General features: G+C 34.8%; 2 protein-coding genes across 5 annotated transcripts in view; both read left to right on the top strand.

Annotated features, from left to right (window-relative positions):
- The window catches only part of LOC134842445 (guanine nucleotide exchange factor VAV3-like), a 593,770-nt gene that overhangs the window by 458,112 nt on the left and 110,894 nt on the right, over positions 1-24,764 (top strand). The gene's annotated exons all lie outside the window — the stretch shown is intronic.
- Positions 24,125-24,764, top strand: part of LOC134842504 (lactosylceramide 4-alpha-galactosyltransferase-like) — a 37,035-nt gene continuing 36,395 nt past the window's right edge. Inside the window, exon 1 of the mRNA XM_063858883.1 lies at positions 24,125-24,388. Coding sequence (XP_063714953.1) covers positions 24,263-24,388 — 126 coding nt within the window. The 5' untranslated portion in view covers positions 24,125-24,262. The remainder of the gene's footprint in view (positions 24,389-24,764) is intronic.

Raw genomic sequence — 24,764 nt, 5'->3', positions numbered from 1 at the left:
CTTTTTCATTGAAACTTTTGAATCTCTAATAATCATTTCTATAATTTTTGCAATTTTTTATAATTTTCTACTCCCTATTTGAAATATATCTCTAACTTTCCCAAATCCTTGGTCACATCTACAGGTACGAAAACAAAAAATCTATTTAAATGAAACGAACCATTTTTAGTCGAAAAGATGTTTTTATTTTATTCATAATTTTTCTCACATTTTGAATTTCCCTAATAATGACAATGTGCAAAGGTATAAAAAAGGCAATAGTCACATTTGTCTTAGCAACTATTTTTTTAATACTTTTATTGAAGAATATTTTAATAAACATAAATTTTCCAAATAGACATTAAACGCTCAAATATCTTTTCAAAATTGCTAATCAACCACCACCACACCAGCCCCCACCAACAACATCCCAAGAAAGTCCAATAACACCTACAACCACCAACAATCTCCCACCATACACTCGAATCTCTTGTCAAGACAACCCATACACTTTTGAAAAACGACACGCACAATTATCTGAACCCTTAGAACCGGTTAATCGCCAAGCACCTTTAAGTGAACCAACATATAATTTATACCCCACCTTGCAACAAGATCTTAATCGAGTAAGACACATAAGCCAAAATCAAAACACACTTGAAATAAATCGACAAATCATACATCCACGAAGAAATAGACATTTTCAAACCCCCAGAGATCATTTTAAAATACCTCAATCACCGATACCAAGTACATCAGAACTTTCAAGTAGTACATTACCAGAAACTCCCACACTTCTTTCACAACGAAGCATCTCAAATATTTCATCAGATTATTTAGGTTCAACTCCAACATCAGAACAAAGTCGGGAAAATCCTTTTAACCCCCCAGACACCACCGAACGACCACCATATTGGTCAGCACACTCATATACTCAAGGTGAACCAAATTTAGTGAATGAACCAATAGATATCTCTTCTGATACAACATTATCATCCCTACCAGAAACACTTTCACTTCTATCAACACCAGTCTTAAGTCAAATTTCACCAACACTTTTCCCCCTCAATTTTCCCTCAAACCTTGACGCCAGATACCAAGAACAATCATCCACAAACACCCCCCTACGTTTAGATTGGAATACTTTCGTAGCACCTCCCCCACTATTTGGACAACATCAAGAAAGTAGCCGACTCCACAATTGGGCTTTAAATAGACTACAGTATAGACAAGATATCCACAAAGATATTCAAGAACACAACATTCAATTACTCCAACGAAATAGTCTCCAACTAAAATTTGAAATCACAGTCAGACTTAATAATATTGTTCAACACCCATTTCCCCTAAGTCCACCAAATATAACAGCTCAATCACTACCTCCCCCATTTATAACAACTGAAGTTTTATATAAATACGATAGATATATCAAAAACACAATTGGATATTTTACTTTTTATAACCCGTACTCAGGATTTGTTAGTAACACACTATGATTGTGAAGAAAACGAACAAAAAACGCTACACAATTATGCTATAAATCAAGTCACACAATGTGAATCCGAACCACAAGCTATAGAAACAACAAATATACTCAAAAGCCACATTATACTCAAAAGCCCGATCAACAACACTAACAGGATACAAATTTACAGCAACATTTTCAGAAAAAAAAGTACATTGCTCACAAATCTCAAATGGAAATAAAAACCGACTAGACCACGAATCTTTCTATCAGAGTAATATAGAAAGATTGCTACGCCTTAGCCCTCAAGATTGTAAGAATGAACTTAGTCGATTAAATTTAACAAAAAATGCAGGAACAAATCGAAAACTTGTAAACATCAAGGTCACATAAGACTAGACAAAAAATTCCCCTTTCTTGGAACACACGGAAGATTAACATACGACTTACATGATAAACACTGGATACCACACATCGGTACAAACAATCCCTCAAATTGCAAAGCAAACACAAAAAATAAAGGATATCAAGAAATAATGTTTTTTTTTACTGGAAAATACAGCTTGAAAAAGTACAACTTACACGAGATTTAAAAGACGACACAATTCTTTACCAAGGCATAGGACTCCCTTGCAAAAATGACCAAGGATATTGCGATCCTACAACACGAACGCAAGCAACCATTGTATGGTTTCCTGAAGAAACCTGCACCGTTTTTCAAGTAGTAAGGATACAAGCTAGAATGATTAAATTCCATCAAAAATATTTTAATGCATCAATCCCATTTGAAGAATTCAACTCCGATCAAATTAGAAACACAACAACAATTTTAGGAACCTCCACAATATAGTAAAGAAACAGAACTAGCATGTAAATATAAAAAACCAATTTACAAACACAATATTCAGAAATTCTTGTCGAATACGAACACGGTTTCGACATGAATACAGGACATCTAATTGTAGACGCTATGGCCACATATCATTCACTTACCGACGGAAACGCTTATGTTTCAGTAAAATTTCAGAAAAACGTAGGACGAATAGGTGGAAACCACAAGACGCAGATAGTACACGGTTACAAGAACTATCACTTATGAACCGTACATATTTTGGCGCAATTCATTATGATATACATTTAGATATGAAACTAGATTACACAATAAGCAGAATCTTTGAAGAAATGTCACTCTCAGAATTAGAAACACTACATCAACTATGTGAACTAGAAAGAACCCAGATTTTACAGTCACTAGCACTAGCAGTTCTCAAAATACCATATGCAGGATATTTGTTATCCGGAAATAGATCAAATTTCATTGATTATGAAGGAAACATTTTATGGTATTACACTTGTACCAAAAAAGTATCACCTTTATACGTTTTTGAAGATAAAAGATGATATAAAAGAATCCCCATATTCTACAAAAATAAAGTATATTTTGTTGACACACTTTCAAGACGAACATGTTTTTGGGACACAACAGTACCATGTGGATCAAAAAACAGCCACAACGTTGTACAATTAAATCCCGACGAAGATAAATATTTTTTATTAAGACCATACCCAACATTAATACCACCATTAAAAAAGTTCTCACCTGAGAGCATTCGAGCAATAGCCCGCAATCCAAATATCGATTTACAATCGATAAGTATCTATTCAAAATCAGACATACAACATCACATACGTACACAACAATTTCAAGAACTACTAACGAAAATGAACACAATACAACGACAATCAATAGGTCAAAACTTACGAAAACTTGCAGAAACAGCAAGATTTTCCAATATTTACGCACAAGATTACAGCGGATATTTTAAAGACATAAAAGATTACATTTATCTAAATGGTGAAAAATATCGACCACAGGATATATCACCGATTGATGTTTTTAGTTTTGTAAATCTCAAAAATGAAATTTTAGCCTTTCTAGGATGGCCATATTACATATTAGAAACGCTATGTTTAACTTTATTGGATTTATTTTCTCATTATTAAAAGGAATCTATAACACATGCGCGATACATACACAAGTAAACCGACAAGCAAGCGTAGCACGCATATTAATTGCAGGATTTTTCGGAATATTTTCATCATCAAAAAACAAAGTCCTCTTAGATGCACAAATTAAGGAATATAATACAAAACTATCAACAAATCCTAACAGATACGACGAATCAAATAATAATAATAATACAAATGCACTACCCACAGCACCACATTTACCAAACCTCCAATTTAACCATCCATTATCATTAGTCTCACGTAATTTTAGGAACTTGGCAATCACAAACCCCCCCAAATTTAAGACCTAGTCACATACAAAGCCCCATCCAACATATAGTAACACAACACCCTCCAATTGACGATACATACGAACAAATCATTGAACAGCCCCATACCACCACTTTTCAATCTCAAAATAATCATTTTTTTTAGCCCACGATGAGCAGACAAGTTGGATCACTCCACCGATCAAACTCCCACCCCACTCCCCATTATCTCCTTTTTTGCTTTTCCGCCACCTGATTCACCACAAATTAATACATCATCAGGCATGAATTCTGACACTAATTCAGATATCACAGTTTATACATCAATTTCACAATTCAATAATTCCGAACCATCCCCTTCTACCCATACCCAGACCAGCTCAACAACCTTCTCAAAACCTCCCTTCCGACCTATCCAACCCCAAAGCCAACATACATCACCCTATACCCCTTCTCAAGTAACCCCGACCTACTCCCCATTCAATAATGAACGCTCCGCCAACAACTCCCCAGATAATATTCAAATTTCCGAAGAACTAGGTAATTTTATAACACTTCAACAACAATTGCTATCTCCCCGAACTCTAACTATTCACCAATTAGCATCAACAATAACATCATCAAATCCAGCAACACCTACACCGATTTCAGATTATACTCCATCATTAGCTCAATCATCCACATCAACAGAAACATCCACCAGTACCAATCGTGCTTATCGAACCTTTAAACGCAAATTCCCAAATCACCCATTCCCATCCAAACCCGGAACCGCCCGAGAATATATCAACTATCCAGACCATACCAACACTACGAATTTTCTTCAAAATCCCTACCTTTATTTCCCCACTAAATCAATCTGATCCTAACCCTGAACGACGTCATTTTGTAGATGAACATGTATTAATACCCACATTTCATTGGACAGCTAATTATAATTTCACTAACCCCCATACGCTACCACTCTATAACACCACTATAGAAATTGAAAGAAATAAGGACAATTATTCAGATTAACCACAGCACTAACCCCCCGACAATTTACATATGTAGGATATTAAAAATTATTAAAAACATTCACTGCACCCCGAGCTAACGACTTTTCGATTGAATATTATGATCATAAAATCTTTAGATCTAATCAAGACCAGTTTCTTGACGACGATCAGTTTGCTATGCCAAAACTCACAGAGAAATTTTTCATAAAAACACCTTACTTATTCACACTTAACATCTTAGATAAAAAGCATGATCATAATATTTCAGAAGCACTTTCAGATATTCAAGCATACGAATCATTTCAGGAAAAATTTCAAACATTTCACTAACCTTTCATTTCCTCACACCAAAGGAACGTGATTTGCACTGTTCACACGACATCATGTTACGAAGTTAACAAACAAACGCACACCTACACTTATTATCGATTTATCCAAAATCATTTTCACTTACACACACCATCGCGACAACCTCACCACAGATTTCAATTCATAAATTCCAAATATACCTCACCGTTTTTCCTAAACTTCACGTATTGAATTAAAAATACTAACTTTCAAGGCATCCTCCAGAACTATGACCCAATCACTCAAATGTATATATTTTGTCCCCTCACGAAGACCTTAAACGACGAAGAATCCCGACCCCTGATCATTCCGCATGAATATATTCAACCTATAGAAGTACCCATTTTAGAATTCATCCATAACACTAAATACTATCATAAAAATTACAATCTAATCCAAAACACACCTCATAAATTTGCAGTAAGCACCGAAGAACTAAAAACCATAAAAGCACTTCAATTGCTTTGGCCACTGCTACAAACTAAAAACATCATACGCATACTAGCAAAATTACTAACAACATCAGACGCTATTCACGATGTTTTCCCTCACGGCTTTTTCCCCGACGACTAAAGGAAAGTATGAATTTAATATTTTAAAAACTAACTAATTTAAAATAAAAACTAACCATTCTTTGTAATTAGCTTACATTTTCTTTAGTCTTCACCCGTGATCACCTACAACAAGATGAAAAAACAAATAAAAATACAGACTCTTTTTTTGCAGCAAAAACTCTATTAAATCTATAGCACTAAATGATGCAGTAAAATTCAATTCGAAGGCAATAAATTCATCTATAAATTATTTCCCCAAATTTAGTAAAAATCAAAACGATGAGAATTAATTTATAATTTTTAACCCCCACAAAGCAGTAAAATTTAATCTTAAAAGCAGTAAACTCATACAAATGAAATGCAGTACTAACCTTTTCTATATCTTCTGTTCAAACGCACAAGAATTCTATCCACAATCGCACAGCTCGCCCACGAAGAATTGTTTAAAATAATGAATTCAAGTTTTAGGTTTTCACTAACAACAACTCAAATAAGCAATAACAAGTTTCCAACTTTCCTTTAACCCGGTTGGAATGGAATTATATAATAACCAAACTAACCAATGCAGCAAACTAAACACCATAAATCACAAACTAACAGCATGACTAAGAAAAGAACACCTACGGTACCCAAACCGGATTAAACCAGCTTAAGACTGGACAATTTATTCTTTTGAAGACTATTACCAAGTCTAAAAAAGAAATCATAAAACACCAAAAAGTCGCAAGACAAACCCCAACAAAAAAAAATTGATTTTTGAAAAAGGACACAACCAAAGTAACAAAAGGAAAACTAGAAACAATATAACAAAAACGTTAACACAAAACAGGACCCCTTGAAAAACCAGCACGAAATCATACTCCCACTCCTGGCCTATCCCACCAGAGATGACGTCTGAGCATGCTCTATAGCCGGCCTATTCCACCGTGCTACATCCACGCTTTGTGACCACATCAATATTTTTGACAAGAGATACGCAAGGGTGAGTAACTCTTAAAAATAACTAAACTAAAACTAAAACGCTTTTGCGAAAACAAATAACCAAAATCATAACTAAAAAATAGAATTAACAAAATTTTATAAAATGCAAATTATAATATGCAGTATATAGATTACGAACAACCGCAAAAACAAGCATCCAAAGACTAGACGACCCCATCACACTCAACCTACAGAATGGCTAAACACAACTGACATGCCGCTCACAATCACGACTCATAAAGGATTTAGAGTACGACTTGACTTCGCAGAAAAGGACTTCATTGAACCAGACCAATGACCACCTCGATGTTCAAGTATACGTACAGATCCGAGTTACAAGGCATCTCCTGCAAACACGATCTTCACGCTATTCCCAGATAAGAATGATACTCGATCAAGTTCTCCACCCAAACAGGACAAACAATCATAGCAAACCATTCTGAAATCAGATTGATTTAACCGGCGGTCGCAGTCATCGTCGAACAAACAACTAACAAGTTCATTTCGATGATTCTAGCTTCCTGGAGCTTTCTTCTCAAAGAACAAACCAAGAAATGATGCTCATCAAATAACAACGACCAACATCCATCCTTCATTACAGATAGAAGATCTAAGATTCAAAACTCTGTAAACCCCGGATGGGTGGAACCAGATCTAAACTATATTTTTATTATTGATTATAAATTGGATATTTTATCACTATAAAATATTTAATATTAACCAATCATGATCCATCTAACTAACAACCCACTTATTTGTAAGTGCTGAAATTACTTGTAATTTCAGCACCAGAGAGATTTGAATTTAACTTAGAAATTAGTTACCTCTCCAAGAGACCTTCTAGCAATCGCAACAAGCCAGTATACTCTAGATCTATTGAGCCTAGCAGAGACTAGTTAAACACCCTGAGACTAGTAGATATAAGAGTAAGATTAGGATCGTTATTAGACTAAGAAGTTGCACGAATCTATTCGGCTGAAAATAAGATAGCATGACGAGCAGACGGTGTACCCTATCCGAAATTACTCTATGAGTTACACTTCGGTCCTAACTCAGTACCAAAGGGAGGGGGGATAATCTTTGTTTTCAAAGAGGGGAGGGGGTGTTGTTAACATGAGCATGAGGGAGTGTGTATAATAATAACCGGACTAAGTAGGGGCTGTTGTGGGTGTGTTCAGAGTCGTATTTGATCTCCAGTCGGTATTTTCCCGCATCCTTGGGCATTATTTTCATGGAGTAGGTGCCGTCTAGATTGTCGTTAGATCACGTCCTTAGTCGCCTGAGTTCCCTTAGGACCACGACAGTCGAAAGTGAGCAGACCTGAAGTAGATAAGCTTCGACTTGAAAAAACAGAGCTGTGTGCAAAACAACGTTAAAAAAGACTGCGTGAAAAACAACTTAAAAAACATGACTGCGTGAAAAAAAAACTGAAAAAAACTGGATTGCCCACTTTCGAGCAGCCCTAAAATGAACAAATGGACGCCGTACTCATTTGCATCACAGTTCACAGTCACAGTGGGATTGTGTTCAAAAAGTAGTAAAAACACACTTAATTATCCTGGTTATAGAATGAGGGGATCACCTTCAGAAAGACGCTGTATTCAAAATATTTTCTAAAATTGGCACTAAATTTAAATTTTTCAGGCAGTTTTATTGCAAAAATTGTAAATTGATTCAGTGTTTTCAAATTACTTTGAAACTTTTTGAAAACTCAAAACTCTTTAATTGCATGTGCAAAAAATGCATCAGTTTTACAGTCTTATATTAAACGTATTCCAAAGTAGAATGCTAAAGCGTTTGTTAGGGATTTCCTCATAAGGTTGTGAATTCCACATTTAAAAAAACTCTTATTTGGACTGCGCGCCAGCCTTGCGATTTTTTATGTGGTAGACGTATGATTGAAGATCCAAAAAAGATAAAAAGAAAGAAGGATCAACAATATAATCTCATCCCCCGCCCCAAGCAAAAAACTTTCATTGGTACGAAAAGGCATTCGTTCCATTCTGGGCTTCGACCTAATGGGAACAGGAAGGAACTACTTATATTTTAGTACGCAGGTTGGTATATCGAAGAGTTTTGAATTGAAGTATTGACTTTTGAAAAATTTAATAAATAATGTTAGGCCTGTAGCATTTCTTTTTACATTGTCATCAAATAAACCATAATCAATAATCAAAAAAATAAAAAAAAATCAATAATTATACACAACTCTTCGTATATACAAAACCGTGATGTTCCGACTCCATTTTGAGAGATCTCGAATAAATTTTGATAGACTATAAATTATAGACTGCCGATGTCAAATATCAAGCGTTGAAGTTTGAGTCGTATTTGGAAACTATTCGAGTCGTATTTGGACCAATTAACTCATATCATTTCCATTCGAAACATTTTTTGTGCATAAAATCACGCGATTATGCTCTCAGCGTCATAGATAAATTTTCAAAGCGCAACTACTATTCCAGATCATGACCCTGTTTTCATTTTTGTCACTTTAAAGCAAGGCAAATTTTTTGACTTTCTTTGGGTTTTTAAATCGTGAAATTTCGGCCTTGGAAAAAAAAACGTTTTACCAAAGAAATTTTATGTCCTTGAGTTCAAATGTGAAATAATTCTTTGGGTTCGATTATATTTTGAAGTTCTGGGGAATTGATAACTGTCAATTTGGCCATTCTGTGGAGTAATTTATGCCCGCTGTAAAGATTTTGAGTGTGAATAAACCAACCGAAGTACAAACCAACCAAAAACGCGCAGAGTATATAAAACAGCCAAAAAATTACATGATATGAATGAAATTTGCTTAACTTTCGTAACTGCTTAAACTACATAACTATTATGTAACACTTACTTATTTTTGGCTAGTTGAGACTTTCGCTGGTTTATTTTTCGGCATGTTCATATGCCATCAAGATTTGATTTTAGTCATGATACTGAAAGCAAATGCGATTCATTTGTGCGTGGCAAATTATCCCGAACTACATTACAGTTTCAAATCGAATTGATCTATCAAACTGATTGCATTAATTATTTACTTCTCGAATTTCTAACTTGATGATTGAAAGTGTCAAAACTTTTCGAATTTTTAATATTTGGGTTGGCGACAGTTCGTAACAGGCGACAATTCGTAACAGGCAACAATTCGTAAAAAGCGGCAATTAGTAACAAGGCATTGGCAAGTAGAATACGCTTGCTCCTCTTCGCTCCACTGCACTTACATCCGGCACGAGAGTAATACTGCATGTGAATCAGTGCTCCCCCGCTTAATCTAATTTCACGAATTGTCGCCTGTTACGAATTGTCGCCTGTTACGAATTGTCGCCTGTTACGAATTGTCGCCTGTTACGAATTGTCGCCTGTTACGAATGGTCTCCTGACGAATATTTGGTTTGCCAAAAGCTATTTTTTCCAGATGAGGGGCAGTAAAAACATTCAGAATCTTGCTCTGGTATACGAGCAGTCTTGGTGTTCCGGCTGTCGGAGAAAATGAAAGAATAATTGTGCTCGACGTTGTTTTTTCTAGTTTCTAATTTCGAGTTTTTCAATGGCAATTTTTGAAGGACTTTTTATATCATCTTAAAAGTATTGACGTACTGAGCTCAAAATTAAAAAAATATTTCACCTGCGAATAATTGTCGTAAAGTTATGTGGGCTTAGAGATTGCAATTTGAGGTAATTTAACGCGCGATTTGTTTCGTTTTATCCAAATTGAAGTCATCTTTGAAATTGTTCCAAATTAGGCATGCTGTCCGTTATTCTATTTTGCTCGTTTTATGTGAACTTTATCATCACTCGGTACTTAACGAAGCGAGTGGGTAAAAAACGTTTCATTTTTTTGAATATTTAAAAAAATTTTCAAACGAAAACTGTTCCGCAGACGTTAACAGGCAGTAGGAACATTCAAGTTGTCGCCCTGATGCGAGCAGTGGTGATAACATTTGACATTTGAATCAACAAAGTCGATTTTTTCTTTGGGGGTATAAAAGTTGCTACAAAAACGGTATCATGCTACAAAACTACAAATTTTCTCTGGCAAAAAAAATTTACCAAATAATGGTTTTTACACTGTCCAAAAATGACCAACTTCCACCTTATTTCTTTTAGATTTTTTAATTTACCTGAATTCCGGTTGACTGACACAATTTTCGGGTATTCGACCAGCCTCGAGGTCTTTCCGCCAAAAATCCATAAACGAGTATAAACTAGTAGTTACCTGGTCCGGCGGCCCTGGTGACCACTCCGAATTTGATCGACCGTCCAATGACGCCCTCCTGCATTCCAGCAGGTCCAAATGCCTCCAACGACTGAGAGTTCACCTTGGGTTGAACTATGACCTTCACGTGCATCAAGTACATGCCTGGATTGGATAGACACTACTATTAAACCTTGTAATCAACAGTAGCTGAGGCTTTTGTACAAAATTTCCTACGCATGTTGGAAACGAGCTTTTTCAGAATGAGAGATCCACAAGCCATTCATAACTCAGTTATGACAAATGATTTCAACTGATTAAGAACAGTTTGATGTTTAATTTATTTTGTTAAATTTATACTTTTTTATTACTAATGGTGAAAGATATTGAAGTTTTTTACTGAGCTCACGCTTTTTTTTCGAACGCCATGGTATGATTTTTTGACGGTATCAAACATTCTATGAAGTTTCGTATAAAGGAAATGAGGATTTTGTTAGTTGATGGTTTTTACGCGGCTCTTTTTCAGCTTGTCGCTCAGTTTGTCGCTCAGAAATATCGTAAAATAACATTTGTTGTTTAAAACAAATAAATTTGTAATAATTTGCATGAAGGAACTGTTGAAAAAATGGTGTTCTCTTGTTCACGCTGACATGTTTCATTGCAGTTAACAACATCGAAAGGCATTTTAAGTATAAATTCCTAAGTTGAATTTCAGAAAAATTTAAACGGGGCTACGGAAAACGTCTTTTATGCTTGCCTTGCATGCATGGATTGTAGGTCGCATGGTAACAGTAAAGAAAACAAGACTGCTCGTACCAGGGCGAAGCCCTGAATGTTCCGACTGCCTTTTAAGATTTTATGGAGCAGTAATAACATCAAAAAATTTAATGTATCAAAATAAATTTAAAAATTTTTTTCTTAAATTTGAAATTTTTTAAGAAAATCATCCCCCCACACGCCATATTAAGTACAAAAGGATAGAATTTCGCTCCTTGTAACAAATAAATTATGGCAAATAAGCTTCTTTCAACCAATTTGGAACAATTTTAAGACGGATTAAATCTCCGCTTACGCGTTAATAGCGCGAAATATATTGCGCGTTAATTGTCCCAAATTGGCCAAAATGGCAAACTTTAAACCCCCATAACTTTACGAAAAATGATCACAGGTGCGAAATCTTTCCAAATTTGAGCTCAGGACAACAATACCTTTCGAATGATATAAAGAATTTCTGTCAAAAATGGCTAGTTAAAAAGTCGAAATTTGTCTGAAGAAAAAAAAAACCACCCCGAGCACAAATATTCCGTTACTTTCGTATCGAAAGTCGGAACAACAAAGCAGAAGCAATGCACTCAATTAGAAACATTTTATTAGCCAAATATTGAGTCAATATTTACTATAGCAGTTAGTCTTATTTTCTATCGGTTTGAGGGAAGAGGCAAGCAAACTCTAAATTAATTGTTTACCGACTAAATTTTCAATTAGCCGCCAAAATGCTTTCATTACTGCCTAATTTTTTCAATTAGCTGCCAAATTTTTTTTCATTGGTTTGTTTTGCTCGGTATTAAGTTCACTTTCTAGATCAGACCTGTCTCCTTGCATTTCACCAAAAGTGGCAAGAACATGTGTCTAGCAATCTAGTAGTTACTAGACAACAAATTTTAAAATCGGATTTTTTTTGCAATTAATTTCACTTTTTTGTCTAATTTTAGTTTGGTTCGAAATTAGACTAAGTTTTTTTTCTACTACTTGTTAATTTTTTTCATGAAAGAGAGATTGGATTAGAGGGGGATTAGAAGAGCTAGTTGAACTTACCACTTGATAAAATCAAAAAGGTATCAGAAACGAAAAAAAAACTGATCGACACCTCATTTCTCTACTGTGGAAAGAAAAACATAAGATATGTTTTTTGCCTTATGCGTAGAGCTTTTTTTCCGCACATCGAGTTTTCGGTCCAATTACGACTGGAATGGCTCCAATACGATAAATAACTTCATCTTACTTTCGTTTGTTTTGCATGAATTCATAATTTTTGGCAGTCGCGGATTAGAAGAAAATGCAAGAAGAAGAAAAGGAAGAACATCAAAACAGCCAGAAAGTTACAAAAAGTATATAATAAATTTCTTTACAAAACAGATTGGAAAAGATCAGAGACAAAATCTTCTATATGCTTTCTCTATATTCCTATTTTTGGTTGCTCCTTTCAGAGCTCCAATCATATTGATAACAAGTAAGAAAAAACAAAAGATAACAAGAATAGCCAATTGCTAGGCAAGTAGCATAGAATATTTCGATTGCAATCATAAAAAACTACAAAACTCGTTTTCTATTTTTTTTTCAAAGTAGTGTCAATTTTAGTGCAACTTTTGTACTAAGACAGGTTTAGAAACAGACGTTATATCTTTTTTAAGCTCTTTTATTTGATATCTTTTTTAGTTACGGTACCAATTAGCTGTCTAGTTTTGGAGATGATTGGGGCGAGGCATTCAAGAATTCGAATTACCACGTTCAAGAACACCCACTAAACGGAATGCAAATTTTATCTCCGTTTTCAATGGTCGGAAAAAATATTTTAAAAATCAAATTGGTTCATTTTTTTCAATCACTCTACGACTTCCTGAGGACTCCGGAAACTTTTTTTCAAAATTTAAAAATTGTGGTCAGAGGTGTTAATTATTGCTACACTAGAGGCTAGTAAAAAAAAAGTTCTTTATCCTTTGAATTATGAGTACTACCATTTTTTCTTTTAGCTTCACTACTATTCAAAAAGGTTTCAAGCACAAGAAATACCTGAAACGTGGTCATTTAATAGCTTTAGTAGCCCTGTATCAAAAAGAAATTTGTTCAATTTTTGTCCAAATTTTTAAAAAGTTTTTGCAGGCTCGATGGGTTGTATTGTATTGTATGTACCAAAAAATTGTATGTAGTTCTTAAGCAGGGGTACAACATTGGTTCGCCTCGACGAGCTGTACAGCTCGGATGTTGGTCCTTTCCTTCTTGGATAAATGGTATTTAAAAAAAAAGAAGAAACTTAAGGTCTTATGCACTAAACGGCCCAAAATAAGTATTTCTACATCCTGATCTTAAGTCAATATGTGGTTCAAACTGTTTGGTTCATTAGTCAATCAAATGCAAACAACATGGTCCGTCATTTCAATTAAAATTTAAGGCAGATAAAATTATTGGCCGAAATGACCTAAACGATAGAATTTTTTTGCATTGAAACCTTTTACCGAACTTTTTTTGGGTATGATTTTACAAAAAAAAAACATGAAATTAATTTTTTTATTTTATTAAGATTCACCTTCTCAGTAAGTTGGGCTAATATATTTTGCTGCTGAAACGGTTGATTGACATGCCTGGTCAAGTTGCTTGAGTTTGATTGGCTAATATTAGCCAATCAAATTTTTCCGCATTAGTTTTAGCTGCAAGATATCAAGATTTTAGTTTTGCGCCGTTTTGTGCATAAGACCCGAAACTTGTTGCTCTTGCATTACAACTTTTAATAAAATGCATCAGTATTTACATTCTGCTGAACTCACAATGCACATAAATTATACTTTGAACTACATCAGATTGAAGCGCTTTTTTCTATAACTCAGCTGGTTTGTTTTTTTTCCCCCAAAAAATCAGCTGTGTAAGGCCGTCTGCGCACAGAAGGCTAAAATGATGTAATGAAAATGAGAAAGAGGATCAAGTTAAGATCCTCCACCCCAGCGATCATTATAACTTAAATCTACTTAGCGCTGCATGTAAACTGCTCTATTCTGATTGGCTGAAAGTTCGAACTCAGAACCAATTAACATCCTTTTCCCGAAATGCAATTGAAGGGGAAGGAAGATGTTAATTTGGTCCGATAAAGATGAATAAGCTCATATGCTACGGGGCTAAGTCTTTTACCAGACCGATTTTTTTACCACACCACAATGCATTATTTCAATTGAAATAAATTCAAATTAGTGGAAAATTCGAAACGGAAGCGGTTACGTCGAACAAAACTTCGCTGAGAAACTGTGAAAACATTGTCTTTAACCAGACTAAACGGCGTCATTGCATCTGTCAATCAAATTTGTTTATCGAGTGGCAAAAGGGCCATGTGTTAACTTTTCTGGTAAAAGGTCCGTCTGGTAAAAGGGGTTACGTAGCAGTATTTAGACAACCGCGTATTCACTCTCGTCAGTAAGCAGACAAATACTATATTAGCCAATCAGAATCGAGACAAGGAAAAAATTAATAATTAATAAGAATTTATTTCGTACATTTGCTTTCTCATCTCGATTCTGATTGGTTAATACAGTATTTTTCTGATTACTGACGAGTATGAATACGCGGTTGTCTAAATACAGACCGCACTCCGGTAAAAGTGGAGTGCTGTCTGTATTTAGAGAACCGCATATTCCTACTTATCAGTAAGGAGACAAAAACTGCAGTAACCAATCAGAATCGAGACAAAGTAGAAATTAAATAAATATTAATTATTTATTTCGAAAATTTGCTTTCTAATCTCGATTCTGATTGGTCAATACAGTATTTGTCTGCTTAGGAATACTCGGTTGTCTAAATACTGCTACGTAACCGGTAAAAAGTCGGTCCCTAAAGAATCAACAGTAGGACAGGAAATATGAGTTTTTTTATTGTTCGACAATGAAAAAATACCTGAATAGTTGTTTTTTGAGAAAAAATCTGCCAATGACACCAATTACAGAAGAAAAATTTCTGACTTTGCAAGGTTTTGCAAGGATATGGAAAATCAATTCATTCTAGATCAAGCTGAAGTTCTGCCAGGGTCTGACTTTGGTTTGGGAAACAACTGACTATAAATGCTTTAAAGACACTCGAGGCCCATCTAAACTTGTCGGTCCCAACCAATTCTTGGAATTATTCCCAAATTGAAAATCAAATGCGCTACAACGAAGACGCAAATGACTAAAACTTACAACCTCTGTTCCTACCGATTGATTCCCGAGCATTTCAGGTTAACCAATTGTCAGTTTTCAGCGCTCCGCAAAAAACTTATTGTTACCAAACCAACACGGAATTCAACTGATAAATTTCTCAGAGCACTCGGAATTATATCATGAAAGGTATCGCATTGAATCGAAATTGGCTCAAAGTGAGCCCGTTATGGAGAGAATAAGCAATGACGATACCCTAGTTGGTCAATCGGTTGGAGCCATTGGGGGAACTAATCGATCTCAATCGCCAACTGGATCATCCATTTTTGGTTAATCATACTGGCAAAGAACTTGTTACTTCTATGTCACGAATGGAGGCAACTGAAACTTCCGAGTCACAGATGTCAATCAATTGGCACGACAAGACTAAGGAAATAAAGCCAGAGCCGTTCTCGAAGACTGCACCGCCATCAACGCCTTATTGGCAGATTCAAAAAACATTGAACTGAATCCAGATCTAATTGCATGCAAGACTAAAAAAGACATCAACAACTATTTTCAAAATCAAATAGACTCTTCGACTGTGGGAATCGGGAATAATGGGAAAAAAAGACCGAGTTTTCACTCTTGAGGAGCTGCGGGATTTGTGGTTCCACAAATTGACGCACGCTTGGAACCATCGGTTGGAATCAGAAAACAATCGAAACTATCAGTGAAGTTTTGCGAAAAAGGAGAAAACACATACACGGACATAAATCGAAAATGAAGAAAAAAAATTGCAGCTGCTATTTCTCAAACAGCTAATACTGAACAAATTTTGGAAAAAGAAAAGAGACAGAACGCGAAGTTTCGGGAACTCTTGTTCCGCCTGACACTGAAACCTGTAACCGAAGTAGCAACAAGCGTGAAAAAAGAGATCAACGAAACATTCACCATAAGCGCCCTCTGAAAAACAGTTTTGTTATGACTACAGAAAAACGCTGAAAAAATGTGTTAAGTCCTTGTTCTGGAAGATATAATTGATGTTGTTTTTTGAAAACAAAATTTATAAAAAAAATTCATGGCAATTTTTGTTTTTGTTTTGATAGCTTCAAATTAATGGCTTAAAATCTTACAATAGCTTAAATTAAGCCGTATAAACTTAGTTTTACTCGGGGGAAATTAATTTTTTCTATTTTTTAGCGCCTTTTTTTGAATCAAAAGTTTTCAAAATTCAAAAAACTGCAAAAAAAAAATTAAAAAGTTGTTTCGAACGTGTTTTTAATGAAAACGCTTTTTCTAGTCAATTTTCTGCAAAAATTGTTTTCCAATTTGCCTATTTTACTGTAACTGTCGAATATACCTCAGTTCTACTTTTTCGTTCGTTGTATTTTCATAAGACTATGGTCGGAACATTCTGTGCTACTTGCGCAATATCCAGCTATCCTCATTTTTATATGATTAAATGATCAAACAGACAATCAACACCATTTTTTTCTGAAAACTGAGACAATTAGAAACCTTCATTGCACAATGATTCAGCTATATCTGCAATCAAAACGTTAGCGGTTACTACAGCAAGTAATTGGGATCTCTTTAACAACTTAACTTAACCACTTTATGATATCTTAGTAAATAATAGAGATCTTGTTAACTATTCCACCCAAGTAGTTGTCAAAAATAGTACATGCATAGGGGGAAATAGTTAACAAGGTCCAACAATAGCCACCTTGTAAAGTTGTAAATCAAGAAATAAGCAAACGCGGAATTTGTGATTTTGTAGCTTTTTTTATTTTTTGTATTATTCCGCCTTTTACAATTGCGTGATGGTTACCGATTCCAGCTTTTTATTTTATATATTTTGAGCAATTAATTTCACAAGGACTAATATGCAAGGATATGGAAAATCAATTTATTCTAGACCAAGCTGAAGTTCTGCCAGGGTCTGACTTTGGTTTGGGAAACAACTGACTATAAATGCTTTAAAGACACTCGAGGCCCATCTAAACTTGTCGGTCCCAACCAATTCTTGGAATTATTCCCAAATTGAAAATCAAATGCGCTACAACGAAGACGCAAATGACTAAAACTTACAACCTCTGTTCCTACCGATTGATTCCCGAGCATTTCAGGTTAACCAATTGTCAGTTTTCAGCGCTCCGCAAAAAACTTATTGTTACCAAACCAACACGGAATTCAACTGATAAACTTCTCAGAGCACTCGGAATTATATCATGAAAGGTATCGCATTGAATCGAAATTGGCTCAAAGTGAGCCCGTTATGGAGAGAATAAGCAATGACGATACCCTAGTTGGTCAATCGGTTGGAGCCATTGGGGGAACTAATCGATCTCAATCGCCAACTGGATCATCCATTTTTGGTTAATCATACTGGCAAAGAACTTGTTACTTCTATGTCACGAATGGAGGCAACTGAAACTTCCGAGTCACAGATGTCAATCAATTGGCACGACAAGACTAAGGAAATAAAGCCAGAGCCGTTCTCGAAGACTGCACCGCCATCAACGCCTTATTGGCAGATTCAAAAAACATTGAACTGAATCCAGATCTAATTGCATGCAAGACTAAAAAAGACATCAACAACTATTTTCAAAATCAAATAGACTCTTCGACTGTGGGAATCGGGAATAATGGAAAAAAAAGACCGAGTTTTCACTCTTGAGGAGCTGCGGGATTTGTGGTTCCACAAATTGACGCACGCTTGGAACCATCGGTTGGAATCAGAAAACAATCGAAACTATCAGTGAAGTTTTGCGAAAAAGGAGAAAACACATACACGGACATAAATCGAAAATGAAGAAAAAAAATTGCAGCTGCTATTTCTCAAACAGCTAATACTGAACAAATTTTGGAAAAAGAAAAGAGACAGAACGCGAAGTTTCGGGAACTCTTGTTCCGCCTGACACTGAAACCTGTAACCGAAGTAGCAACAAGCGTGAAAAAAGAGATCAACGAAACATTCACCATAAGCGCCCTCTAAAAAACAGTTTTGTTATGACTACAGAAAAACGCTGAAAAAATGTGTTAAGTCCTTGTTCTGGAAGATATAATTGATGTTGTTTTTTGAAAACAAAATTTATAAAAAAAATTCATGGCAATTTTTGTTTTTGTTTTGATAGCTTCAAATTAATGGCTTAAAATCTTACAATAGCTTAAATTAAGCCGTAAAAACTTAGTTTTACTCGGGGGAAATTAATTTTTTCTATTTTTTAGCGCCTTTTTTTGAATCAAAAGTTTTCAAAATTCAAAAAACTGCAAAAAAAAAATTAAAAAGTTGTTTCGAACGTGTTTTTAATGAAAACGCTTTTTCTAGTCAATTTTCTGCAAAAATTGTTTTCCAGTTTGCCTATTTTACTGTAACTGTCGAATATACCTCAGTTCTACTTTTTCGTTCGTTGTATTTTCATAAGACTATGGTCGGAACATTCTGTGCTACTTGCGCAATATCCAGCTATCCTCATTTTTATATGATTAAATGATCAAACAGACAATCAACACCATTTTTTTCTGAAAACTGAGACAATTAGAAACCTTCATTGCACAATGATTCAGCTATATCTGCAATCAAAACGTTAGCGGTTACTACAGCAAGTAATTGGGATCTCTTTAACAACTTAACTTAACCACTTTATGATATCTTAGTAAATAATAGAGATCTTGTTAACTATTCCACCCAAGTAGTTGTCAAAAATAGTACATGCATAGGGGGAAATAGTTAACAAGGTCCAACAATAGCCACCTTGTAAAGTTGTAAATCAAGAAATAAGCAAACGCGGAATTTGTGATTTTGTAGCTTTTTTTATTTTTTGTATTATTCCGCCTTTTACAATTGCGTGATGGTTACCGATTCCAGCTTTTTATTTTATATATTTTGAGCAATTAATTTCACGAGGACTAATATGCAAGGATATGGAAAATCAATTTATTCTAGACCAAGCTGAAGTTCTGCCAGGGTCTGACTTTGGTTTAGAAACAACTGACTATATAATGCTTTAAAGACACTCGAGGCCCATCTAAACTTTTCGGTCCCAACCAATTCTTGGATTTATTCCCAAATTGAAAATCAAATGCGCTACAACGAAGACGCAAACGACTAAAACTTACAAACTCTGTTCCTACCGATTGATTCCCGAGCATTTCAGGCTAACCAATTGTCAGTTTTCAGCGCTCCACAAAAAACTTATTGTTACCAAACCAACACGGAATTCAACTGATAAACTTCTCAGAGCACTCGGAATTACATCATGAAAGGTATCGCATTGAATCGAAATTGGCTCAAAGTGAGCCCGTTATAGAGAGAATAAGCAATGACGATACCCTGGTTGGTCAATAGGGCGGAGCCATTGGGGGAACTAATCGATCTCAATCGCCAACTGGATCATCCATTTTTGGTAAATCATACTGGCGAAGAACTTGTTACTTCTATGTCAAGAATGGAGGCAACTGAAACTTCCGAGTCACAGATGTCAATCAATTGGCACGACAAGACTAAGGAAACAAAGCCAGAGCCGTTCTCGAAGACTGCACCGCCATCAACGCCTTATTGGCAGATTCAAAAAACATTGAACTGAATCCAGATCTAATTGCATGCAAGACTAAAAAAGACATCAACAACTATTTTCAAAATCAAATAGACTCTTCGACTGTGGGAATCGGGAATAATGGAAAAAAAGACCGAGTTTTCACTCTTGAGGAGCTGCGGGATTTGTGGTTCCACAAATTGACGCACGCTTGGAACCATCGGTTGGAATCAGAAAACAATCAAAACTATCCGTGAAGTTTTGCGAAAAAGGAGAAAACACATACACGGACATAAATCGAAAATGAAGAAAAAAAACTGCAGCTGCTATTTCTCAAAAAGCTAATACTGAACAAATTTTGGAAAAAGAAAAGAGACAGAACGCGAAGTTTCGGGAACTCTTGTTCCGCCTGACACTGAAACCTGTAACCGAAGTAGCAACAAGCGTGAAAAAAGAGATCAACGAAACATTCACCATAAGCGCCCTCTGAAAAACAACTTTGTTATGACTACAGAAAAACGCTGAAAAAATGTGTTAAGTCCTTGTTCTGGAAGATATAATTGATGTTGTTTTTTGAAAACAAAATTTATAAAAAAATTCATGGCAATTTTGGTTTTTGTTTTGATAGCTTCAAATTAATGGCTTAAAATCTTACAATAGCTTAAATTAAGCCGTAAAAACTTAGTTTTACTCGGGGGAAATTAATTTTTTCTATTTTTTAGCGCCTTTTTTTGAATCAAAATTTTTCAAAATTCAAAAAACTGCAAAAAAAAATTAAAAAGTTGTTTCGAACGTGTTTTTAATGAAAACGCTTTTTCTAGTCAATTTTCTGCAAAAATTGTTTTCCAATTTGCCTATTTTACTGTAACTGTCGAATATACCTCAGTTCTAGTTTTTCGTTTCAAATTACCAGACATTGCTCAAGGCATACAAAAACATATCATACAAAAAAAAGAGGAGTTTTAAGCGTTTTTGAAAAAAGTTATGAAGAAAAAAGGAAAAAAAATCCAATATTAGTATATCCAGGACTACGTTATACACACAAAAAACTAAATTTTGCATGCAAATTTGTTTTTTCAAATAATGTTTGTTTGAGTACAAAAATCAATTTGCGGTTGAAAAAAAAACTACACAAAAATTTTTGGGGGCAAAATAAAAGAAAACTTCAATTGTAAGAAAACTTCACACAATTTGCACGCAAGTTTTTGTCTTAATTTCGTTATTTACTGGTTATCTAATTTGCTTGTCGTCTAATTTCTTAAACCCCAAGTATCAGGTTACGAAACCAGTCAAGTCTAAGCTAGTGCTTTGCGTCTCCACTCGTAAGAAGCAGTGCTTGTTTTTGTCGGTCGGCACAAGTTTTTCATCGTTTCATTTTCGTTTTTGTAGAACGGATCTTTGTATGTTACTTAACCATAGTCAAAATCTTTTTAATTTTTAGCCGACAAAATTGGTGAGATTATCTCCAGAACTCATTCGTGAAATCAAAACTACTCATGCATCAGGGCCAAGTCCTGATTTTTTTATTGCTCTGCAAAATATCTGAAAAATTTTTGAGAAAGAAAACTTTTATGAAATATAAACATTAAACAGTTTTTTGTTCCTCAATAAACTCAACTTAAGTAGTTCGTCTTAATATTTGTGTCGTACAAATTGTTATTGGGATCAATAAAATTTCTTCATTTCCTTATGAAACAATTTTATTTCACTTGAGCCAAATATTTCGCACAAGTGCTTTAAGGTCTACTTGCAAATCTCCCGTTTCAAGAAAGGAGGTGTTTGTTAAGTAGATTAAATGAGTCGATTTTTCGACCAATCAGAATACATCAAATCTCGTATTCTCAATGCAAAACTCTATTGCTTGTTTCATTCACTGTTTTTCTGTAGAGGGATGTAGATTCTTTAGTAAATACTATAGGGGGAGGATTTCTCAGCAGACTCGAAATCCGTGTTACATTTTTAGCCGCTATTACATTTTTTGCAGCTTTCAACTTCTCAAATTTCTATAAAAGAATACTGGAAGTTTTTGACTTTTTTGTAATTTAAAGTTTTTCTCAAACTACTTGAATTCTTTTCCAAAATTTCATTAGGAAGGAAAAAATTTTTCTAAAACTTACCATTCCGAAAATTATGAAGAAAACAAACACCACTCTAATACATAAGATCTTATGCATTGCTCTAGAGAAGCTTAATCATCGCTGAATCATCTTAATACAGGGGCGGATCTTGGATTTTCTCGAGGGGGGGATTTTCAAAAACTTTTGAATATTTTGGCGACCTTTTTTTAGGCCGACATAATTGATTTTGTGAGCTCTCCCAAAACACTAGAAAAACTCTAATTTGACGGAAATTTTCTGCGCCGCAGCCAAAATTTTGAAAAAACAGGCCAAAAAGGCGTTTTTAGGCATTTTTTGGGAAAATTTCGACCAAAAAATTGCGTTTTTCGACCCGCGCACTCCCCTCAAAGTTAGTATATATTGGCGCCGAAGGGTCCATCACCAAACATGGGTATCTCAAAATATTACAAAGGGGGACCCTTTGGGTCGGCAGGGAGTCGAATCCCCGAGGAAAAGCGTCCACCCCCCTCCCCCCACACCGTCCTTCCCCTAAGTCCGCCCCTGTCTTAATACATGGCTAAACCTATAGTATCTGTCTTAAGACATGGCAAACTCTATTCCCTATCTTAATAGAAAGCCTGCTGACTGGATGTATATAGCCTATCTCAATACATGCTCACCTTCAATATCTACTACTTAATCACTTACCCGGGTTGACCAAAAATGCTAGTCATAAAATTTTCATTCATGGAAAAATGCCAGTCATACACTTTTCATGCAATTCCATAAGTACATAAAGTTGCATGAAAGGTCTATGATCATTAATTTTTCATAAATGGAAATTGTATGAATAGCATTTTTCCATAAACCAAAAATATTGATTTTTCTACTTTTTAATTTCTCAAAATTTTTTGTTTGTGTTCGTAACCGAACACAAATGACATAAACCTTGGTTACTCAGCGTAGTAAACAAAGGTTTGGCCGTCTCGCATTCAAAATGCATAGGAAACAGCCTGAACTGTTGTAATTCTGTCTCACACAAATAATATAACGAAAGTTACGAATTTGAATTTTGGAAAAATATTTCAATGATTATTTCTAAAATTTGAATTTTCAAATTACCAGACATTGCTCAAGGCATACAAAAACATATCATACAAAAAAGAGGAGTTTTAAGCGTTTTTGAAAAAAGTTATGGAGAAAAAAGAAAAAAAAACCAATATTAGTATATCCAGGACTACGTTATACACACAAAAAACTAAATTTTGCATGCAATTTTTTTTTTCAAATAATGTTTGTTTGAGTAGGAAAATCAATTTGCGGTTGAAAAAAAAACACAAAAATTTTTGGGGGCAAATTAAAAAATACTTTCGCGCCATCAAAAAAACGCTAGTCATACGTTTTCCATATTTGGAAATTGTATGATTAGCATTTCTTTTGACAAAAAGTTTTTCTTTTTTATTTAGTACGATACACCGAATTTTATGCCAAAATAAGAGAAAAGTTTTTCGAAAATTCGACGACACCATTTTAACAAAATGTATGAAATTTGTATGACTAGTATTTGTATGAGTAGTATGAAATTTGTATGAGTAAACTTAGTTTATGGAATTATATGATTAGCATTTTTGGTCTTATGGAGGTCAACCCGGGTTGATACAAGAAACTAATATGTTTATTCAAAGCAAATAGAGTTGTTAAAATTGTAATGCAAGTTATGAACTAGAATTAGCTTTGTTTGCGTTGAGGCGATCAAATATCAAATAAAGTCCGCATTTTGCATATAAGGTAAAGTTAGAGAAGACGTGTCCAAAGCTCAAAGGTAAAAGAATCACTAAGCAAATACTGAATGCATATTAAGATAGAAGTGAAATATTTGTCAAACTAGTTTATTTTTCAATTATTCGATATTTCAATTATTTTGATTTTCGATTTGGATTTTTCAATAGCAAAATTTTTTATTATCGACTGAATAATTACTTTTTTTTCACCCAAAGATGCGTTTTTTTCTCGATAGATATTTGCGTCTACTTTTACTCGGTTTGGTCACTTTTTTTATTTATTACTACAAGGATACTTTCATACACTCTACGCAACATGCTATTATGGCTACTGAACAGAAGGTTGAAACACTCATGCTGCACTTGAACAAAATCTATAACTTGACACCTAGACATAATAAAATATTATTAAACTTCGAAGAAGATTTAAGAAGATTCAAAAATCAGTATAGTCTTTAGCTATAGCGAGGAATATGAAAATTAACTGGGTGTGATCTCGCAGGGCAATTTGCTATCTATTCAATAATTCGCTAGTAATCCAATATTGCCAAAACCTTGGGTTGATGCCGCCTTTTCAAAGAAAAGAGCCGAAGGTAAGAAAATCAGTATTGTAACAGCGCTGAATCAACAACTTTTTAAAATGTACAAAAATGCGTTCTTATCCAGGCTCGACTCCTCTAGATTTCGCTCCAAGCGAATCCAGCTTACCTTTACGCCA

The sequence above is a fragment of the Symsagittifera roscoffensis genome, chromosome 1 (genome assembly GCF_963678635.1).
Source record: "Symsagittifera roscoffensis chromosome 1, txSymRosc1.1, whole genome shotgun sequence".
NCBI lineage: Eukaryota > Metazoa > Xenacoelomorpha > Acoela > Convolutidae > Symsagittifera > Symsagittifera roscoffensis.
This window is presented reverse-complemented; position numbering and strand designations above follow the sequence as displayed.